Here is a 23,293-nt window from a genome sequence, read left to right on the forward strand (position 1 = left end):
CGTTGCGACGTTCATGCTTCCCTTCTTGAGGCTTGCAAGTTGCATCCGTAGATTGATTACTCGTGCACATGATTGTGCCAAGTACATGTCTTCCCATGCTGCCCAAACTTCGAACGACGATATCAACGTAGCTACCTGCACCAACACTGTGGACGATAGGGAGTTGACGAGATGGCCGAGTACCTGGTGGTCTTGCGCCAGTCAAATCTCATACGCCGGGTTGGAGACGTCGTTCTTCTTGTCATCTTGGATTGTTTTTGGTGGTGCCAGAATTGAGCCGTCAAGGATTCCAAGGAGCCGAGCACCCCTGATCAGCGGCAACACTTGGGCCTTCCAAAGAATGAAGTTCTCTCACGTGAGCTTCTCAAAGACCGGCAGCCCGAGAGCACTTGATGATGACGAGGAACTGGAGGCCATGGCAGTAGATGTATTTTGAGGAAGTAGCTCTGATTACCATGAAAGGAATAGTGGCAATTAGGTGAACGTGGCTGCCTGCCTAGGCTAGCCGCGGCTGCATGTTAATATAGAGGAAATCCCCAACAAATTACATGAGTTTGATTACAACTTGTGATACAAGATACACTTGGTTTAAACCGTCTCTATCTATACAAAGTCTATCTATAGCTAGAGGTTTTAACCAATGCATCTAAGTATCCAATGCCATCAAGTTCATTTGACATGTTTATACAAGACTCTTTACAAGAGTATCCTTTTAACACAGACACCAATCCTTGAGTGTGATGGGAAGGTGGGATTGACCCCTTCTTGAAAAAAATGATATCCAACATAAGATGGATTGAGTGATTTTTCGTTAAGAAGAAGAAATAGGCATGCAAATTTGAGTTGAAGTGGACTCAACACTAAGTGGTTTGGATGCATGACCATACCTCCCACTCGAACCAGCTGATCTAGGTTCAGTTCCTACTTGGCCCCTTCTGAGTAATTGTAGTTGGTTAGGTGAAGCAGCTGGATAGATCGAAGGCAATGCATTGTCTGGGTAGCTCACTGTTGTGGCATTGAAATGTAACAATGATCTCCATGAGATTCCCCACGTTAGGACAACTGCAATTGCAAATCCGACACCAAATCCCAGACCCGCAAAAAGGAACAGTACAATATCTATTGGTAACTTCTCCGACTGATGTAGCACAATATCAGGTGTCATGTTGTTGCATGCTTTGGACACTTGAAGTCCACATAGGCCAATGTTCCCTAGAAATGAGAGATTAGAGAATGTCAAGAAGTGGGGAGAGTCGGGTATTCTACCCTCCAGCTTGTTGTAGGATAGATTCAGTATTGAAAGAAAATCAAGTGATGTCAACTTTTGTGGGATCTCTCCTGAAAGATCATTTGAAGATAGATCGAGGGACTCAAGTTGATGTAGCATGCCAAATTGAGATGGAATTGGTCCATTGAGGGCATTATGTGACATGTTTACCGCACTGAGCAGGACAAGGTCCCCAATTGACTGGGGAATGGCACCATAGAATGCGTTATCTGAAACATCGATGACTACAATGGTCCTCAATATTTTAGAAAAAGTGATATCAGATCCTTTGTATGTGATTGCAGTGGTGAACTGGTATGTTTGGCCAAGTGGATCATATTGCTTTTCCATGACCAACCTCTCATTGACAGCTTTAGTCCTCATGGATTTCATTGTCCTAAGCCATTCAGTACGCAATAATCCTGAGAAATTATTTGAAGACAAGTCAAAAATTCGAAGATTTATAAACTCACAACTATTTTTATCTTCAGAAACAGAAGGCCCCACATTTCCGACAAACTTGTTGGATTTTAGAACAAGAACTTGAAGTTTAGGAAGCACATTCATCCAACATGGAAATGTATCCTCAATATGATTATTCCCGATATCGAAAACCTCCAAGTCTTTGCAAGCAACTAAAGATCTTGGTAATTGTCCTTCAATCCGATTGTCGCTAAAATCTAATGCCCCAAATGCACAACCCTGCTTTAGGCTATTTGGTAATCTTCCATGAAGTTGATTTCCTCTCAAATTTAATACATTCAGGTAATTCATGTCCTCCATTAAACAAGAAGGGATAGAGCCAAGCAAATCGTTATTGGAGAGATCGAGGAGCTTAAGACTTGTCGCTTCACAAACTGATGGCGGAATTTCTCCGGACAGCTTGTTTCCAGAAGCCATGAGAAGGGAAATACTGCTTAAGTCAGAACCAAAATTGAATGGTATAGATGAGAATCGGTTGTTTGAGCAATCAAATAGTTGGGTCTGCGGTCCAGGTATAGGTAAAGGCCCTTCAAATAGGTTATAACTGATATCAATAACAAACATATTAGCTGAAATGCCAGAGCCATATCCTATACTACTACTAAATTGGTTGTGTGATAAGTTCATCAGGATGATCGAGTCAATCCAGTTATCCCACGCCCACTGAGGTACGGTGCCATGGATGTGATTGTTTGAAAGGTCAAGAACTTGAACTGAGTGCATGTTCCTCAAGATATCAGGGAGCTTGGATATGTTACAAGATGCTAGACACACAGTATCAAAATTGTCGATGGACTCCCATGAAGAATTATACTCCCCATCTAATATGGAAAGTTTGTTGTTTGACAGATTCAACCTAAATAAATTGGGCAATTTAAAGAATGAGCTGAGTTCGATGGTACCACTGAAACCGTTGGAATGAAAATTTATGACTCCCAAATTTGTTAGATTAAACAGATGTGGGGGCACTTGACCAGAAAAATTGCATGCATATAGTTTTAATGTACTTAATTTCTTGAGGTTACCTATGAAAGAAGGTACTTGACCAGATATGCCACAATTCGAGAATTGCAGAATTTCCAAAGAAGTTAAATTTGCGACCCAAGATGGCATTTCTCCTACTATACCAGCCCCAGAAACTTGTAATGCTGTCAAGGATCTGAGCTCACCAATTGAAGAGGGAAGCTCTTGGTGAGAGTCTGTTGCTGCGATACCTAAACTCTTCAAAGATTTGAGATGGCTTATAGAACTCGGAATGGGACCAGAGAAGTTAGTGTTGCTGCAAAGCAGATCCGTCATAATGCTATCTGATGAGAAATTGGGCAACAAGCCTGATACTTTGAAATTATAACTGATATCGACAACTGTCAAGTTTTTGTTTTGGAAGATCCTCACCGGGAACGGTCCTTCAAGGAGATTATAGGCAAGTCTAAGAACACTGAGGGAAGGTAAATCAGCAAATGACTCTGGAATTCGGCCAAACAGTTTGTTATACTTGAGGTTGACCTTGGTCAATGAGTGAATGAGAGACAAGGACCCACAAATCGGTGCATTGAGGTTGGTATTTCGAAGGCTGAGAACCTGAAGCTGAGGAGTGGAATTAGCAAATGCACTGCACCATGCTGCCCCATTTCCAGAGAGGTCAACAGTGTCTAGATAAAGCTCTTTCAGGTTGCTAAGATTAGCGACTAGTGATCCAATGTCTGGCTCTACGACGGGCCACCGCCCTTCGCCAAGTGGCAGGAAATAATCATTGTCTCCTTCAACAAGATAAATCCAATTAGAGAAGTCCAGAGATACCAATTTGCTGAGCCGCCGTATCCCATGTGGTATCATGCCTGCGAAGTCGGAGTAGGAGAGGTTGAGATGGGTGAGCTCGGTGAGCCGCTCAAACCCAACAGCCGGGAGCTCTGACTCATTGAGGCTGTTCCCGGAGAGGTCCAGGTGCCTCAGGGAGGTCAGGTCGAAAAGCGCCGGGTGGAGGCCGGCACTCTCCAGCCCGCATCCGCCGAGGTCGAGGCTGGTCACGCGGCCGTAAGCGCAGGCGACGCCCTCCCAGCCGCAGCAGTCGGTGCCGGCACGCCACGACGCGAGGGTGCATGCGGAATCGCTGGTGGAGAAGGAACGCCCCAGCCGGAGCAGCGCCGAGGCCTGGTCCGGATGGCACTGGACCTTTGCTGGTGGCATGGCAGTTTGGTTGCTGTAGGCGCCGAGGGAGTAGGAGAGCTGGATCGGAAGGAACAGGTGAACGAGCAAGGAGAGGAGGAGCTGCTGGCGGTGGCTGGTATGGGAGATCGCCATTGTTGAGAACTTGAGAATTCTTGCCATGGCGTTCCCCACGCTTTGGGCTCGTATATTTTGACACGCACAGGCTTGTTGCTACTAGTGTCGCTTCTCGTTGTTTCTTGGGCTATGTGTTCCTGTGTATATCGATACACACACTTGTCTGATGACCTTTGCTACACGTTCATCATGAATCTAACTGCCCTGCACGCCGTGCAATCATTCATGGTGACTGAGTCGTCCTTGATGCGGTCGGCTGGTCATCTCCATCGCGGTTGGTACAGGTCAGGAATGCGGAGGAAGGCGCGTGCTTGACTCTCTGCTCCTCCTAAGTCAAACCATCTTATATTTAATCAAGATTATATAAAAATATATTAATACTTTTGATGTCTAACAGGTTTTATTATATTTGTTATGAAACATATTTTCATAGCATACCTATTTAGTATTATAAATATTGGTACTTTTTATTATAAATTTGATCAAACTTAAAATAGTTTGATTTAGAATAAACCTAAGGAGATACTCTTTACGGGATGGAAGGAATAATCTATAGAGAAACAGTGACATAGAACACTCGCTGTTTTGCTCCGGGCATGCGTCTACACTCTACACTCGACGCATTGAACATTAATTATGCGAAACCGCAGGCACCATTCTTTCCAGGGCTATAGTGACAGGCGAGAAGCTACCTGCCACTGGTGGTGGCCCTAGTGACACGTCGTAGACCTCGTCAAAAAATTTAAAGCTAGAGAGGCATCAAATTTAAAAACCTAAGCACCAACAAATTGGTATATCCTTAGGTGTAACATAGGAATGCTTCCCAATGACAATAAAATTCTTTTACGGTACACAATAATACTACTTATTGGTATATAGTATATATAAGATCTAATTGTTCATTTAATTGTTCATTATTATGGATAATTTAGTAATTATTACATTGTAAAAATTGATATTTCAAATGGAAGGGTCTTTTTAAACTTTATGCTAGTGTCAAAAATAAAATTATAGTGATGCCATTTATGTTCTTCTACCATGATACCCTTATACTACCTATACTACTCATTTATACTACCCATACCACAGGTGAATGTTTCAGTAGTATGCAATTAATCTTAACCGTCGGATGTTTTTATACTAGTCCTTTTCGAACACTAGTATAGCTTAGTATTGTGCAAGAGCTCAAAATGTATCTGGGAAAAAGCATCACGGGTTACGCCTTTGTAAATTTAATATGCGCGTTAATAGGGATAACATATTCCTAAACTGATCATTCAAAAAAATTCGCAAAGGAATGAGGCAGCGTCCATTCGCCAAAACTATTTAAACAAGATACTCCCTCCGTTCGTTTTGGGTTTTCTAGGTTTATAGATTTTGCTATGCACCTAAATATAGGATTATGTTTAGATACATAGCAAAATCTTTGTACCTAGAAAAGCTAAAACGGTCTAAATTTTGAAATGGAGGGGATCATATCCAACACCATCCCAAAAGCTCATTGAATTCAAAATCATCCCAATCTCGCGGTGTACAAAGTCGAGCCTAGGGTCGTACACACCTACGGCGATCTCTTGACTCTTGTAATAATCATACCTATACACCATGGTGTACTTTACATCTTCAATAAAAAAGAAGGAGGAGGAGGAGAACACATGCATGCTACTACATTTCAAATATTTTTGAGTGTTTTCTTGCAAATAGCCGGTGGTGATTGGTTTTCTTTAGGTCTTTCCTCAACTACCCAAGGGGTTTTAGTCTAATTAAGATATTTTCCAGAAGTTATTTACTAAGTTCTGATGTTTTTGTTAGAAAATGTTACGGGTTTTGTGTCCCAATTGCCCAGATTAGACTACAAAGCCATTGGCCATTTGTGAAAATAATAAGAAAAACAATAACCCTCTACCATTTGACAAAACACTCGGGAAAATATTGAATGTCTTGTAGTGACATGATGGTAGTATATGATTTTCATGATTCCCAAAGTGTTTTTAGCGATTGACCGAAGGCTATTTGTCTTCTTTATATCTTTTTCTTTAAATACTCCAGATATTTTTAGCCAAGTTGAGGCAATCTCCAAGTGTTATTTATAAGTAGCAGATGGTTTTCTTGCCGGCAAATGTTGGTTGGAGATTCTGGGTTGCTAATTTGTTTTTCCTCTCGAAAAATGTCTAGATTAAACTAGAAAACCTCAGCCGTTTGATAAGAAATTGCAAAGAAAAACAATCACTCTTAGTCATTTGAAAACACTGGGGAAATCTTTGCTATCGATCTTATAGCATGTATAAAGTTATATATTATCCTCAGGAAATTCTGAACCTATATACGTACCATGTGTGCCAAATGCTGTGTACTTGGTATTCTCTCCGATCCGATACCCCATATTCATACTTATATTGTTGCCGAATTTTTACGTCGTCGACAATATATACTACAAGGAAAGAAATGCTTTTTTTCGTTTCTATTTTCCGAGCTTATAGGGAATCCAAGTAGCTTAATTGAACAGTTCACTCATGTATAGGGATACGAGAATACTGCTAACGATATCACTTCACTTCAACACAAATGTAAAATCGAGATGTCCTGCGTACAGCCCAAAGGCCGATAACTGGAGCAGCTGAGGACCAGTGAACATCAGTTGCTCTCGTTTCAAACCCAGAAAAGAACGGTCGCGTTACGTATCGGCATCTCGATCTTTGCTTGACAAATCACTGACCTGTATGCAGTCTTCACCATCACCAACCATTCTGCTGAACTCTTTTCCTAGTTAGCCCAAGTCTAGAAGACTCGCTAAACATAATCGAGTCAATGCAGTTGTTATACAGAACAGATAGTTTCCCATGATTACGGTCAATTGAAAAGGCATTTGGATACTTTGCGCGAACTGCAAAGTTTGAAAAAGAAATTCAACTCAATAGCAAACCTTTTTTCCGCAAGCTCGGCCTCCATAATGGGCTGCAGCCCGTCCGGTGCGCGCCAACTGGGTGGGCTGCTGAGGTTAACCACGAGGTGCCCGCCGCCCCGCCCGTCTTGCGCCACGCGTCCTGGGCCGGCCCGTGCCTGACTGGACCAGAGGCCTTGCCGCTCCCCCGGCGATCGATACCTCTCCAGCTAGCCACGACGTCACCTGTTGCCACCACCACCACCAGGGGGACACCCGCTCCTGTGACGCATCGCCGCCGGTCACTCCCTCTCCCCGCCGCTCCTCTCTCTCTATCCGGTGGAGGTGGAGATCCGCGCAGGCGAGGGCCTTCCCTGCTCGCGTTGGTCAGTAATCCTCGCTTGCTTTGATGGATTCCCCGTGGGCGGAATGGGTGGTCTGGTCTCGTCCTCAATTAAACCCAAACCTCCCTTCCTCGCCATTCGGATTCATTACTCGTATGCCATCCATCCATGGTTCGATTAGGATGGCGCGCGTGCAGTTTAATTTTTTTCCAGAAATTGTGGGGTTTCAACTGAACCCCCCTTGACCCAACTGAAGTCCGCCCCTTGCGCTTCGTCAGCTCAGCGCGTAGGATAATGTAGGCTAAGGTGCCAGCGCAGTATATTTTCCAAAAAAAAATAAAATTGGACGGCCCAGATTTTAAGTTCGCCCCTGATGAAGCTGCAAGGGCGAGCACCTTGGATCATTCTTCTCCTGTAGTTTCATTTACACTGTGTGGGCTGTGACTGTGGTCTGTGCATGCTGTGCTCTGATTGGGAAGGTGGTTCTGCTGTGCATGCTGTTCTCTGATTGGGAAGATGGTTTTGCTGGATGATGTTTAGCGGCCCCTGGATTAATAGGTTGTCTCATGGTTGCTTTGCAATATATATTATCTTCCTTTTTTTCTTTATGCAGTGTGAAGTGCTAATCTCGGTTAAGTTCGCTGAAGCCATATTTGATTAGTTTCTGAATAGACAAATATACTGCAACACCTTTTAGTACCAATTTCAGTGTCCACTGTCTGTTTCCCTTTATAGTTCAGCTTTCCCTTTCCTGTTTTAGCTTGATTGAATCTGAGACAGAACCTGTGATGTGCTTAATATGGTTTGGTGATACTGGTTTGATTGGCAGGACTGGTCATCTGGGCACTAAAGTTCACCATGTGTGCAGTATACTCACTATTCAGACTAGTCATTTAGATGCCAGGCTCACATCTTTGGTATAAGGATGATGGAATGGGTCAGATAGGATTTGTTGATAGTCATCGTCTTCTTTGAGAATTTGCTGAGTTTGTTACATTGTGACAAAAGCTTAAACTATGAGGAAGCAGTGCATTTTCATGCATATTTCCAATATTTTAGGATTTGCTTCAAAATGGCATCTGTGGATTTAAGTTTAAAAATGGGGACAGCGAAGCAATTTCCATCTTCTTGAATCACCCCCATGTCGTCTTATGTTTTGCATCAATATTTCTCTTGGTTTGTTGTAGTATCTTACAGAATGATGTTAATGACATCGCAACGGAATTATCATGCATCAAACACACAAGCTTATTGGAAGATGGTTGGACTTGCCATTTGCCATTTTCCTGAGAAATAATTAGTTCTGAAGTTGCCTTGCATGCTCTAATTTGCAGCCTTGTTTGATCACATTATAGAGGCGATTCTTGAGTTTAGTACCATTTCGACTCATGTACTCCAGTCACAGATAAGTGATGTGTTCTGGGATGTCTGCAAACAACGATCACAATTTGAACATTTGGAAATAATACGAGTAGATTCATCTTTACCCCTAGATTCATAATGGTATATTTTTTTTGTTTCATAAGCATAACACAACAGCAATTAGCAGAAGTTGTGTATTGGGGGACATTGTTGTTGTTTATATCCAAAAACACCAGTTAGCTGTGAGTGGATGTGATAGTCTGTATTCTCCATGAATGATAATGTAGACTCTGAGAGTGAATACAGCAAATGTTATCTAAAATAATTTCTAGGCCCTTATTATTTATTATATGCTATTTGTAGTACAAACCTGATTTTCTGTTTTAGCCAAAACTGGCAGGATGTTGTACATATTATAAGAATAATTTATTTCTGTTTACTATTTTCTGCAAGTATTAACCAAATGTGGTCAGCACTGGTTATATTCCTTTCAGCTGTTTGTGGACAAATCAGGTCAGAAGGTGCACATTCGTGTTTATACTGTACTTGACTGAGGAGATTAGGCCTACACATGGGGGCTCCAAAGCAGAGGTGGACTTCTGAGGAAGAGGCTGCTCTTAGAACTGGAGTAGCAAAACATGGAGTTGGAAATTGGCGCACAATATTGAATGATCCAGAACTTAGTTCCATATTGTGCTACCGCTCAAATGTTGACCTAAAGGTTAAAACTGTTCATTTGATTTCACTTAAGCTTACTTTATTTAAGGGACTGCCAAATTTGGTTTTCCTGTTAAATTTCCAGAATTCATCTTCACTCTTAATCTTCATCCATTCTTTTCTACTAATTACTACTTAGGACAAGTGGCGCAACATGAATGTAACTGTCACTGCGTCGAGTTCTCGTGACAAGGCGAGGAGTGCTGTGAAGAAAACCCGAGCTGGCCCTAAGAATAATGATCAGCCAGCAGCAATCAGCACAGTTACTTCTGATGCTGATGATGAGATTGTTGATGTAAAGCCTATAGCTTCAGTGTCTAGTGAAGCGTGGAATACTTCAAATTCAAAGAAATCTCAGTCTCACTCAAGGTAATTATATCTGTGTAAGTGTAATTCATAATGCTGGCATTTAACTCTTTTTTCTCTTTGTGTATCAATAAACTAGGTAGTTTGAATGCTCCACGTTAGTTTAATGGCTTTCATGCAGGCTAGACAATATTATAATGGAGGCTATAAAGAACTTGAATGAGCCTACAGGGTCACACAGAACTACTATTGCTAATTACATAGAGGTGTGCATCCTTCTTTTGTTTTTATTTCTTTCTAGGAGTAGAGTTATAGTATATCTTATGTTCTGTGCACAAATGACCATCGCCGTTTATTTGAGAATAATGTAAAACACTATTTACACTTTCTATTTAAGTTTGGTCAGCTAAAGATTTTACGTACAAACAGCTTGTAACATATAGGTTCAATGTTTTTATAGTGTATAAAAATTAAAAATCAGACTAGGTAGCACCACCCAGCTGCCTAGTCGATGATGGATGGTGCCACCCATATCTGCTGCAACAATTCTTATTACTGAGTACCTAAATATATAGCAAACACTGTTTCATACCAGAAACAAAATTCCACATTTCTACTACATCTGACCTGATTGTATGAAAATGAGCTATCAAAGATATCAAATAGTAGAATCCAATAATTAAAGCATGCCTGATTACACAAATCTCCTCATTGTGTGCAAGAACTGCAATCGACCTCATTTCATCCTCTCTTCCAGCTTCCTCAAAAGCAACTTATTGCATTGTCTTCGTTCAGAATTGTGATATCATTTTTAAATTATCGTCATGTTTTCACTTGCTTTGTTAATAAATTTTCGTGAAATGAGCCATGCTTGCCTTGTCAGTCAGTTTCTTACCCTGGTTTTATGTAGGAGCAATATTGGCCACCTAGTGATTTTGATCACTTGTTATCTGCAAAGCTGAAGGACTTGGCCGCCAGTGGGAAATTGATAAAGGTAATTATCATTTTAGCTTCCTACATCATTCTTATGCTATGTGAGAAATATAAGCAATTTAAAGGTGAAAAGACTAGGCTGTATCACGTGGGTAAATTCAACTAATGGCACCATACATGTTTGTTAGTGATAGCAATCACTAATTCTTGTTCGATTATACACCATACTATACTATAGTCTAGGACATATTGATTTCTTGTTCAATTTCATGTTGAATCCTTGTTGAACTGCATCTTTTTTTTTGGGTTTTACCACGAAATATGCTATTTTCTACACTATTTGGTTTGTGGACACTATGGTGTCCATGACCTACCTTCTAATGCTGAATTCTTATTTTAATCCAATCAGAAGTTGCATGTGCTCAAATTGAAGAACCTTAAGTATTTCAGCATGTGACCCAATGGAAGCTTGCAGGTGAATCGGAAGTACAGGATAGCACCTAGTTCACCACGCTTAGAGGGCCGAAGCCCCAAGATGCTGCTGCTGGAAGAGGTGCAAAAAGAGCCCTTGAAATTAGGGATTGATGCTAGTAAAAGCCTTACAAGATCACAAGTTGATGCAGAATTGGCTCGCATCGCAACTATGACCCCGGAGGCTGCTGCTGCTGCTGCTGCTCGTGCAGTTGCAGAGGCAGAGGCTATCATGGCAGAAGCTGAAGCAGCTGCAAGAGAGGCAGAGGTTGCTGAAGCAGAGGCCCAAGCTGCACAGGCCTTTGCTGAAGCAGCACTCTTGACATTGAAGAACAGAAATGCTACGAAATTGGTATAACTCTAGTTCGTGGATCCTTTAGTTATATGTCATGTTGTCCTCTCACATGTAGCACCAGGTTTCTAGTCCCTTCTGGAACTTATTGGTAACTTTTGCTTACTAAGAAACCCCATAATGAGCAAGTTTTCATAAATTAATTGGGTTATCCAGTGAAGATTATGATTTGCAAACGTAGCAGATGAAGCAAAAACCCTGACTCCTTGGTGTTCATTTTGCAGATGGCCCAAGGTTGATGCTACTCGGAGATGCTCTGGTCCAGTGTGCGCGGCGGGTGCAGGACGGATATGTATGTAGTTCATATTTACTGTTGTTTAGGCAAACACAGCTGTCCGTCCCCCTAGCTGTATCGAATTGTGTCGTTGGATCCATCATCCTTGGGAGCTCCCAACGCAGCAAAAGATACCCGCTTGGTATTCTGCTTCGGACACCATTTCAGAACCCAGTGCCATGGTAAACTCTTTGTCATTTTTGTCGTCAAATTGTCAAAATGTTTTCGCTGGGGCAGTGCGGTTGCGTTTGTGTGCCAACGGCCTTTGGATGGGTGCAGGTCTTTGGACCTGTCATCAAACGGGCAATCAGGTAAATAGTTTGGGACTGGGGACTTCGCTTTCCACATTGAATACGTCATACTGTCATCCTGTCCTGCAAAGGAACTTTCCTAATGGTAATTCCTAGCCTGCTAGGAAAGCATAATCCGTCGTGTCGTCTCTGGGGCTGTTCGTGTGCCGCGCCGTGCCGCTCATAGGCGTCAGTGTCAGCACGCGGGCTAGGAGAGGGACGGGCTACTTGGGGCTGGGGCGAAGATATAGCTTAGATTCTTAGAAGCTGCGTAAGATCGTTGCTGCTCCAAGTAGGCAGCATGGTAACACGTGCTTTATTACCCTATAGGGTAGAACAGCAAGAATTTGGGTTAACATAACAACCCAACCGACATCAGCCTATTACGACCCAACCGAATTCTCATCAATTCTGCTAAGGTCCCGTTTGGATCCCTTTATTTTAAAAGAATTGGAATCTACTTAATGGAGTAGGCTAATTTATCTTGAAATGTGGCGTTCCACAACTTTCCAAAGTTTAGATATAAGCCTATCTTAAATTCATGGATTGGGAGATGAAAATTGATTCTATAGGTTATGATTATTAGAATGGAATTCAATTCTTATAGCACGCTCTTGAACTCGTTTCTCTATAGTAGAAGTGTAGCACATAAGTATCTCTCCCATGTCACCAACAATAATATACAAATATATTCCACATACAATTATATTAACTTAATTAATTTGTGCCTAAATTATGATTATTAGAATGGAATTCAATTCCAATGATCCAAACGGGGCTTAAGAGAATTCAAACTTCTTTCGGTTTCTTTATACAGGGCTTTCAGTTCTTCTCGCTTGTGGAAAAAAAAAAGGTGCTTCTCGCTTCCGCTTCTCCGTCGTGGGTCGTGGCACGACGGGTCATGACACTCCGCCAAGTTTTGAATGGACTTGTTCGCTTCAGCTTATAAGCCGGCTGAAAAGCTGAAACGGCTGATTTGTTGTGAAAGAAAAACACCGTTTGGTGGCTGATAAGCCGTCTGAATAAGCTGAAACGAACAGACCCTTAGCTGCTGTGGGTTGAGCATTGAGCTAGCTAGTAGGGGTACATCTCGAAAAATCGATTCTTATTTAGTTGCTGCAAGCTGGGAGGAGTTCCTCTGCTGTTCTTGTGCTGCAAGCATTCCTTCTGATTTTTCTACCCCGTGACATTTGCTTCGATTCGCATGGACTAATCACCTGCATTTGTAATTATTATCACTAGGCGATGTGGTAGTCACAGCACAAGTTTCGGGATATGAAATTACCTTGATGACACCTCATGACAAGTTCAGAACAAACAGCAAGGCACACTCATGGCTTGTCCCTTGTGCTCACAGTAGGAGGCGGCGAACAGTTCTTCACGTGGTCTAGCGGTTTAATATGAAGTTTCTGTTTAAACCATCTATAAATTTTAGAGTGAAAACTTAAACCACTTTACTCACATATTTCGTGGCATACAGCATGAGCTTTCATGGTTGTGCTTCTCGTGCACCCATCGGCAAGCAACAAACAATGCTCCTTGGACGAATCAGTTGTTCAGAACAAAATAAACCTAAAGGCAAGCTTTAGAACCTTCCTTCTGAAGTTCTAGTCAGTTTTGTCACAAAAGCCACCATCGTCCTCTCATCTCTTCTGGAACTTGGAAGTCCCGGACAAAGCAGGATCACCAATTTCGCATCCCCAGTAGCACGTCGGAGAAATTATTCACATCACCTCTGCTGTCCATCTTGACTTTTTAGATGATGGAAGAAAATTCTGGCTTCAACCTCCTCAAAGAGAAGGAATCAGTCCACAGGTATTACAAATGATGGCTAAATTTCACCAACACCAAATAGTTGAATTTAACAAAAATTTGAACTCAAATACAAATTCTCAAATTAAAAGGCCATCCGTGGGAACTAAAGAAGTGTAGAGCCGTCATCTCCAATGTATGGCACGCTTCAGTCAAGTATTCTTTGGCTTCGTGTCCCTGCAATTGAGCCCAGAACCGAAGCCAATATGTTTCATGAATATAAACTTTTTTGGTTAGTTTTTATCAAAAACAACATCATTTCTCGTTAGCCATATGGCCCAACTCCTGTCAACAAGTTAGTGTTCGATTTCTGTCCCCCTTGCTTTATCCATAAACCAAACATGTTAGTCACCGATGTTGGTGGAGCAATACCAAACACTATATAAAAAGCACGCTATAGAAATTTAGCATAATGACATTCAAAGAAGAGATAGTCAATGGTTTCCTCATTGCTACAAAAGCTGCAATATTTGTTTCCATTCCAATTCCTCTTAGCTAGATTGTCCTTTGTGAGGATGATCCCTTTTTTCAAATACCACATGAAAATTTTAATTTTAAGTGGTAATTTAGTTTTCCAAATTTCTTGAGTGACTCTTACGCCACTATTGACAAGATGCTTATACATTGATAGTGAAGACCCCATTCCTCTGTAGGGACTAGATAAAGATATCTCTCCCCTCCTCTATACTAATGTTTGTAATTCTTGCTACTAGATTGTACCATTCATTCAACTTATTTCCCACTAAGGATCTCCGAGACATTAAGTAGTGTTGATATGAGAACTTCAATACTGTAGCATGTTTTTTTTCTAACAATGTTGTATAAATTTGGGTATTAGGATTTCAATAGCTGATAACCTAACCACATGTCTTCCCAGAATCTTATCTGTGTCCCTGTTTCAACATGAATTGCCCCAAACTAAGAAATTGATCCTTCACTCCCATCAAACCCATCCAAAATTGTGAATCGTCTGCATTTTTATAAACCTGACCTATCGACTTATTCTTTAAATATTTGTTCTTGATTAACTCTTGCCACATCCCATCTTCATTATTGTTGATGATCGTTATTGACACACTTTTAGTGCCATTTAACTAGTGTTTTCATGTATATTCTTATACTAACCCGCCACTTGGCACTTGAAATAACCCCATTATTGCATACGTGTTGTATTTTGGAGGATATTGCAAAATCACAGGAAATACAACATAATTGAAGGGTTTTTCTACAAGTTGGAATTGGGCCCGGACCTTGGATATTTGAAGGCCCAAACATGAGCATTGAACTGCAGGTCCACAGGAGGAGCTGAAACTTGCACGGGCCATATCTTCCTCATCCGAACTCCGATTGGGGCGAATTTATAGGGAAAATTGCATGGCTCGATGAGATATACAACTTTGTATGAAGTGCTCGAGCATTGAAGGCCAATAGAGGGTGTGCCGATCGGCCCAGAGGGATCCAGGCCGATCAGCCTGGCCCGTTTCTGGCCCCGATCATCGCGCCCTTTCACTAGGAGGAAGCCCACAACGTTCCTTGGGTTATTTTCCACAAACTCGACTTTGAAGGCACCCCAATCGACGCCGCCAACTATAAATACCAAGGATTTTCAACAAGGAGGGGGATCCCAACAAGTTTAGACCTAGTCGACGCCACCACAAGAGAAGCAATAGAGATTAGATCTGATCAGGAGCTTCATCGTTGAAGGGAACCTCCAAAGGAGGGAGGAAACCCCTAGGCCGATTGGCATGAGTCCCTCGTGGCTCCCCTCATCTTCATCTTTGGTCAGGGTGTTCTCCAGGTGCTCCATACCCCCTTTGTTCGTCAACATGTGTAAGATCATAGGGTAGAGCCTCTGTTTATCCCTAGGATTGTTATGGTACTTTATATGTAACTGCTACATGTTCTTTATGCCTATTAATGCATCATGGTTTATGTCATTGCAATGATTCATTTACATATGTGAGCTCTTGTTCTGTACAACATATGTTCTTAGTAGAGTTTCTGGTAATCATTGTGATTAGCTTAACTCTGCGAATACTTCGATATAGTGTGTGTGAGCAAGGCGGTTGAGTATTCCTGTGTAGTGATAGTATGCAATGGGGAAAAGGCCGAGCGAGCACGTAACCGTTGTGATAGCTAGTGAGGGCAGCACCCATCTGTATAGTAGATGCATATTCTTGTGAACCTAGATCCTAGGGAGGGAACGCTTATATCTATCTCTATCTCCTATCTCATGTTAAACTTTGCTATATTATCTCAATCTCTGTTATTAGTTTAGTTTGTCTCTCTATACAATACATACACTCAGTTTCGTTAGCAAGATTGGTATAAAGTGAGAGCCAGCAATCCACTTGTTCCACGGATTGATAATCCTTGGGGGAATACTCTAAAGAAAAAAGCTACAACTGATCCATGCGCTTGCGGTTCACAAATTGACGTGCTAACTGCTGTCAACAATTGCACAATTTAAACAACCACTTACTTAGTAGGCATTTATTTTGTATGTCTAAAATGTTGAATTCCATGACCTCCTTGATCCTTAGGCTAGCAAAGGATTTCCCACTTAGCTAGTTTATATTTTTTTCTTGTGTTGATCTTCTGCCAGAAGAACCTTGATCTAAAGTACACTATTTTTTTAAGATTCCTCTTGGGACCTCAAAAAATGAAAGCATAAACATTGGTAGGCTGGATAGAACTGAGTTTATCAACACTAGATGTCCTCCTATTAATAACAATTTTTCTTTCCACCCACTAAGTTTTTTCTCAATTTCCCTTTATTATCCTCTAGTCTCTATTGTTGAGTTTTCTATAGTGCATTGGGATGCCAAGGTATCTAAATGGGTATGTTCCTATCTTGTAGCCAAAAAGCTATGAATATATCAACTCGTACTCCTTAGCTTTCCCAAAACAGAAGAGTTCGCTCTTATGAAAGTTTATCTTGAGACCAGATAATTGTTCAAACACACAAAGTAGTAACTTCATGTTTTTAGCTTGCTCAATATCATGGTCTAAAAAAATCACAGTGTAATCCACGTATTGCAGGATAGACAATTCATCTTCTATTAAGTGAGGTACAACCCCTTTCACCTGTCCATCCTTCTTTGCCTTAGCAATTATGATAGCCAGCATATCCACAATAATGTTAAAAAGAATCGGGGACAATGGATCACCCTGCCTAAGGCCTTTCCTAGTCTGAAAATAAGAACCCATTTGATCATTCACCTTGATGCCTACATTCCCCCCTTTGGTGAAAGCTTCTATCCATTTACACCAAGTGGGTAAAAAGCCTTTCATTCTTAGAGTTTGTTTGTAGGAAACTCCACTTGACCTTATTGTATGTCTTTTCAAAGTCAATCTTAAAGACAATGCCATTCTATTTTTTGGTATGCGGTTCATGTAGTGTTTCGTGTAAAACAACTACCCCCTCCATTATGTTCCTACCAGGAAGGAATGTTGTTTGTGAGGGCCTAATTATTTTCTATGCTATTTTTGTAACTCTGTTAGTGTCTACTTTTGTGAATATCTTGAAACTCACATTCAAAAGGCAAATTGGTCTATATTGTTGAATTTGCTTTGCCTCGCTACTCTTTGGTAGTAGTATAATTGTTCCAAAATTTAGGCTATGGAGGGGTAACATTGCCTTATGGAATTCCTCAAATAAAGCCATCAAGTCATCTTTGATCAAAGTCCAAAAAACTTCATAAAACTCTAGAGTGAACCCATCCGGACCAGGAGCCTTATTATGCTCCATTTGGAAGACTGCCTCCCTTACCTCACATTCTGTAAATTTGTCAACTAATATTGCATTTTCCATATCTGAAACCTGAGGAATGTCATCACATTGTGACTCATCCATAGATATGTTGTTATTATCTGGTGGTCCAAAAAGATTATTGTAATACTTGGTGATGTATTTTTTGAGTTTAGCATCCCCAAGTATAATACCCTCATCTTGTTCCAGTTGGAAAATATGCATTTTTCTATGTTTTCCATTAGCCACTAACTGAAAGTATTTTGTGTTCACATCGTCTTCCAAAAGGTTTTTAACTTTGGCCCTTTGGTACCATTTAATCTCTTCTTCTCTTAGCAGCTCTGCTAATCTCTCGTTCAGAACATGCTTTGAATTTATTTCATTTGAATCAAGTGGCATATTCTCAGCCTTTTTATCTAGTGTATCCAACTTATCCAATAACTTCTTTTTTTTCCTTTTTATATGCACCACTAATATTTTTGGCCCACCCCCTTAGATATTGTTGCAAACGTCGAATTTTCGCTTGCCATCTATCCAAGGGTGCATGACCTTCCTACACACTTTGCCAAATCTCGCTTACCATCTCAAAGAACCCATCACGAAGTAACCATCCCAATTCAAACTTGAACATAGATGGATTACAAAACATAGATTTATCCCCCGAGTGTAAGAATAGCGGAGTATGATCAGAAATTTCACATGTTAAAGGTTGTACAGTGGTGTGCGGAAACTTGGACTTCCAATCTGTCCACACCAAGATCCTATCTGAGTTTTTCGTAGGTTGGGGTTTGTAGGTTGTTTTTCCAAGTTTGTCTACCTGACATTGCCGGTTCTCTATAATTAAATGCATCAATGATAGCATTAAACAAGAACGGCCATCTTTCATTATAGTTATCATTATTCTTTTCTTGTGGTCCTCTAATGATGTTAAAGTCACCACCTATCATAATAGGTAAGGTTTCTTTTGAACATAGCTGAATCAACTCTATTAAGAAGACATCTTTGAACTCAGGTTGTGCAGCCCCATACACAGAAACTAAGTTCCATTTCAAACCATCTTCCTTATTCTTAATTTAAATCTAACAAAATACTCCCCCTCCTCAATCTCGCCAATATCAAAAGTCAATAAGTTTACCCCTATACTACCAGCATGCCACCAGAACGCCCTCTCAGAGGTTTAACATGCCACAAAAAAACCTTTCGCAGCTTAAAGGTTATTGAGAAAAGACTGTGTAAATGTATTCCATCTTGACTAGTTCGCATTGAGTTGTTACATCATTTCCATGTCTCTGCATCAGCAACAAACCTTTCAGCTCAATTGCTCAACTAATGCCACTTCATAAGTTGGCAAAATGAAACATCACAGTGGCACGACGCAGGTCGAATCGAGATATCCAATTCCGTCGTGCATAATCAGCTACCTTGCTGTGTATGTGTAAAACAACATTAGCCACAAGATGGTCACATGCATAACTGTCATTGACTTGGCACAGCTTGTAAAGATGTGAGAATGATACGCACGGTTTAGCGTATGTAGAACAAAAGCCACAATGATCAGTTACATACTGCAGCATCATAGAAAGTACATCGTAGACTAGCTACTAGACGAGAGATGAGCACCGGAAACTCAAAAACCACTAGTACTCCTGCTCCTCGTGTTGGAGCTCTCCTTCATCCACACTATAGCCAACACCAACACCACTATGCCGTGCCTCCCTGCCGATGTTGCCGCTATGCTCAAGCTAAAGCGCTCCTTCCTCAACATCAACCTTACAACATGGCCGCTGGGAGGGCGTCGGCTGCAACGTCGGCCACCCCACCAGGAGGGTGATCGCGTTGGATCTCAATGGGCGTAACATCCAGAGCCGGGGTCTTGACCCTGCGCTCTTCAACCTCACCTCCCTGAAAAACCTCTCCCTTGCGAGCAATGACTTTATGGGGCAAGCTTGCCGTCTGTTGGGTTTGAGCTGCTCACTGAGATGGTCCACCTCAACTTAAGCTTTACAAATCTATATTTAATAATCCATCTATGTTCAAGTTTGAATTGGGATGGTTACTTCGTGATGAGTTCTTTGAGATAGTAAGTGAGATTTGGCAAAGTGTGCAGGAAGGTCATGCACCCTTGGATAGATGGCAAGCAAAAATTCGGTGTTTGCAACAATATCTAAAGGGGTAGGCCAAAAATATTAGTAGTGCGTATAAAAAGGAAAAAAAAGAAGTTATTGGATAAGTGGATACACTAGATAAAAGGCTGAGAATCAGCCACTTGATTCAAATGAAATAAATTTAAAGCATGTTCTGAATGAGAAATTAGTAAAGCTGCTAAGAGAAGAAAAAATTAAATGGTACCAAAGGGTCAAAGTTAAAAACCTTTTGGGTCGGGAGGGAGGGAGGGAGGGGAGGTTGGAGATGGCTTCGCCGACCAGTGGTGGCGGCTCACCAGCGGCTCCCCGGTGGCACGGCGGCGACAGTGGGATAGTGAATAACCCTAAACCTAGGCTCCGATACCATGTTACAAATGACCAACTCAGTTCTATTCGATGGCTCAAAGGGCAAGATGTACATGCGTAGAAGTGCAGAAAACCCCTCCAACAAGAGGGAAAATACAAGTATGTAGGCACAGCTAAGATATATATCTAACAGTTTCATGGGTCAGATCCTCATTGGGATAGCGCGGCTAAGGGAGCTAGTCATGCTCACGCTCAATTTTTTGTTATTTGATTATATAAAAGGTTATGATACTCTTAAATTGTTTCTTAAGGAACTGAGCTTCTAGACATTCATAGCAAACCTCAGCAGTTTAAGAGAGCTCAGTCTTGATGGGGTGGATGTCTCCAGCAGCGGAGAAACATGGTCCATTGCTTTGACTAACTCCACTCATAGACTGCAGGTTCTAAACCTGATTTATTGTGGTCTATCCGGATCCATTCAACAGTCCTTTTCATGACTCCATTCGTGGGTCGAGATCAAGCTCAGACTCAACGCGATTGCTGGGAAGATTCCTGAGTTCTTTGCTGATTTCCCTCTCTTAAGTAGTCTTGACCTGACAGGCAATGATTTTGAAGGGAAGTTCCCGACAAAGATGTTCCTGCTAAAAAGTTTGAGGTTTATTTCCGTGCCTTGGAATAGTAAGTTTTTTGGGCATATACCAAGCTTTCCAGTTGAAAGTTAATTGGAATTTCTTCAACTACTACGGACAAATTTTTCTGATGCTATACCTGTGACCATTGTCAATCTCAAGTCTCTTCAATCTTTTAGTCTTAGGGGGTGTTTGGATCTTTAGAACCTCCTAAAATTTATGTCACATCGAATATTCGGAGGCTACTTAGGAGGACTAAATATGAGCTAATTATAAAACTAATTACACAGATGGAGGCTAATTCACGAGACGAATCTATTAAGCCTAATTAATCCATCATTAGCACATGTTTACTGTAGCATCACATCGTCAACTCATGAACTAATTAGGCTTAATAGATTCGTCTCGCAAATTAATCTCCATATGTGCAATTGGTTTTGTAATTAGTCTATATTTAATACTTCTAATTAGTATCTAAAAATTCGATGTGACAGAAATTTTAGGGGGGACTAAAGAAACAAACACCCCCTTACGACAGAAGGAACTTCCAAGCACCTTTTCTTACCAGGTAAGCTTCCATCTTTGGATGCATTAGTGCTCCAAGGATCCAAAATTTTCTTGGATTGGGAATCTCAAACATTTGAAAGATTTGTGCATGGACAACTACAATTTTCCTGAACCAATACCCACCTGGATCAGCAATCTTATGAATTTGAAGTTCTTAAGTCTCTATGATGATAACTTCTATGGACCAATACCCCCCTGGATCAGTAATTTGACACAACTTTCAGTCATAGTTTTCTCAAGAAATGACCTCACTGGTGAGCTCCCACAAACAAATATGAGAAACATCGTTAACTTATATGATGATTTCTAGGATTTATCTTTTTTTCTTAATGAGCATCATGAGGATTAATAAGAAGGCTTCAATTAGTAATAGTAAGATTACAAATACTGAAACGTAGTATAGCCATGTCGTACCATTTATAGCTGTTCCATGTTTGTTCCTTTAGCATAACTTACCTCCACAACAACAAAAAGAATCTTGCAATTGTGACTTGTGTCCCTATTGTTTTTCATTCATTGTCATTGCAAATTTGCCATTGCTGTCCTAATAAAAAAAAAAGGTATGAAGGTGATAATACCTCCAAACGGAAAGAGCTCACAAGGCATTATATGCAGTGTGTTTTGAGTAGACCGGCCGTGTACTTGTTTATTCAAAGGAATAGTTGCCTGTACCTGTTTGGCTATTTAGACCGTGTAATCAAGGGTTAGCCTGCCTCATCTGCCCGATTGAGCAGTCCTACTTTTGCAAAAAGGGCAGTTGTCCTGAATCTGAATGGCGAGAGGCATATGAACATCTGAGAGCAAAAGCTGGTGTAATGTAACCAAATATTTAGTTAAATTATGGTTATTTAGTACACATTATTTAGTTTTAGTTCACTAATCATTTCTATGAATCATAGTATTTTCTTGACTAACATTTTATCTTTACAAGCAGGCAAAATTCCAAGAAGCTCGTTCACTCTTCCAGAACTTGGGTATCTATTGCTCGAATCAAATCAACTTTCTGGTCATCTAGATGACATTGATGACCCGTTGTCTTCATCCTTATACTTATTTGGAGAATAATAATTTGGATGGATCAATTCCTGAATCGTACCTTCAGCTTCCTAACATTGAAATTCTTTACCTCGGATCAAATAAGTAGTCAGGCACAGTGGAGCTTAGCTCCTTTAGGAGGCTAAAGAAGCTTACAGGACTGGATCTCTCTAACAACATGCTGACAGTGATAGATCATCAAGAAGATGATTCTCTGTTTTCTTCACTTCCTAACATCCGTTCTTTGGGCTAGCATCCTGCAACCTTACATAGGTTCCAGGTAAGCTGAAATTTTTACATGGGATTGAAGGACTAGACCTCTCGAGCAATCATATTCACGGTGTAATACCGAGCTGGCTATGGGAGAAATGGAACAGTGGTATGACCTATTTGAATCTCTCTTACAACATGTTTACTAGCCTGGAGAAGTTTCCCTCAATTATGCCAGTGGATCATTCATATACCCTTGATCTCAGTTCCAATATACTTGAAGGAAACATACCAATTGTACCAACTGTAAAAGAAAGAAATGAACTCATGGGCCCTAAAGGGAGTACTACCTTGGATTACTCAAATAATTCCTTCACTTCCGTTTCACCTAACTTTGGCAAGTATCTCAGAGAAACAATATTTCTTGATTTGTCCAAGAACAAACTGGGCGTTTGCTTCCACTAACTTATTTTTAGCACGTGTCACATCGAATGTTTAGGTACTAATTAGGAGTATTAAACTACTACGACTTGGAAACCTATCTACTTCTTTGGTGCTCTATGGGTCTCATGTGTATGTTACTCTATTTTTGATCCATGTATGTATTTCTGAACTTGACAACCAAAACACATCATGGTGCAGCATCAATTTGTCAAATGTGTCACATATAATTATGATAAAGAATTGTTTCACCTTAGAGTCAAAAGATGCCGTTATAGTTGTATCAAACATGTGATGTCCTCATAGATGGGAAAGATAAGAAATCAACCCTTACGTGTTCATATCAAACATGGAGGAGGGCTACCACTGCTGTATTTCATTTATGATTAGTGCTTATATAATAACCTATTTCGTATTAACAACTGCTCATCATCC

General features: G+C 40.9%; 2 protein-coding genes across 4 annotated transcripts; one reads left to right on the forward strand and one right to left on the reverse strand.

The window, feature by feature from the left end:
- Positions 1-474: 474 nt before the first annotated feature.
- LOC101776099 (receptor-like protein 12) lies at positions 475-4,215 on the reverse strand. Its single transcript, XM_012846428.2, has one exon. The coding sequence runs from the start codon at positions 4,076-4,078 to the stop codon at positions 812-814; it is 3,267 nt and encodes a 1,088-aa protein (XP_012701882.1). The 5' UTR covers positions 4,079-4,215; the 3' UTR covers positions 475-811.
- A 2,929-nt stretch (positions 4,216-7,144) lies between these two features.
- On the forward strand, positions 7,145-11,884 carry LOC101776505 (single myb histone 5). 3 transcript variants are annotated; one of them, XM_004968228.2, is made up of 7 exons: positions 7,145-7,300; positions 9,115-9,341; positions 9,477-9,706; positions 9,825-9,909; positions 10,554-10,637; positions 11,052-11,399; positions 11,624-11,884. In XM_004968228.2, exons 2-7 carry the CDS (start codon positions 9,192-9,194, stop codon positions 11,636-11,638), a joined length of 912 nt encoding a protein of 303 aa, XP_004968285.1. In that variant the 5' UTR covers positions 7,145-7,300; positions 9,115-9,191; the 3' UTR covers positions 11,639-11,884. The 3 variants fall into 3 exon arrangements, with proteins under 3 accessions (XP_004968285.1, XP_022682871.1, XP_004968284.1); XM_022827136.1 differs by having other exon boundaries at positions 7,148-7,300; positions 9,094-9,341; XM_004968227.2 differs by having other exon boundaries at positions 7,149-7,300; positions 9,134-9,341.
- The last annotated feature ends 11,409 nt before the right edge of the window (positions 11,885-23,293 follow it).

This window comes from Setaria italica, chromosome V, assembly GCF_000263155.2.
Source record: "Setaria italica strain Yugu1 chromosome V, Setaria_italica_v2.0, whole genome shotgun sequence".
Taxonomy (NCBI): domain Eukaryota; kingdom Viridiplantae; phylum Streptophyta; class Magnoliopsida; order Poales; family Poaceae; genus Setaria; species Setaria italica.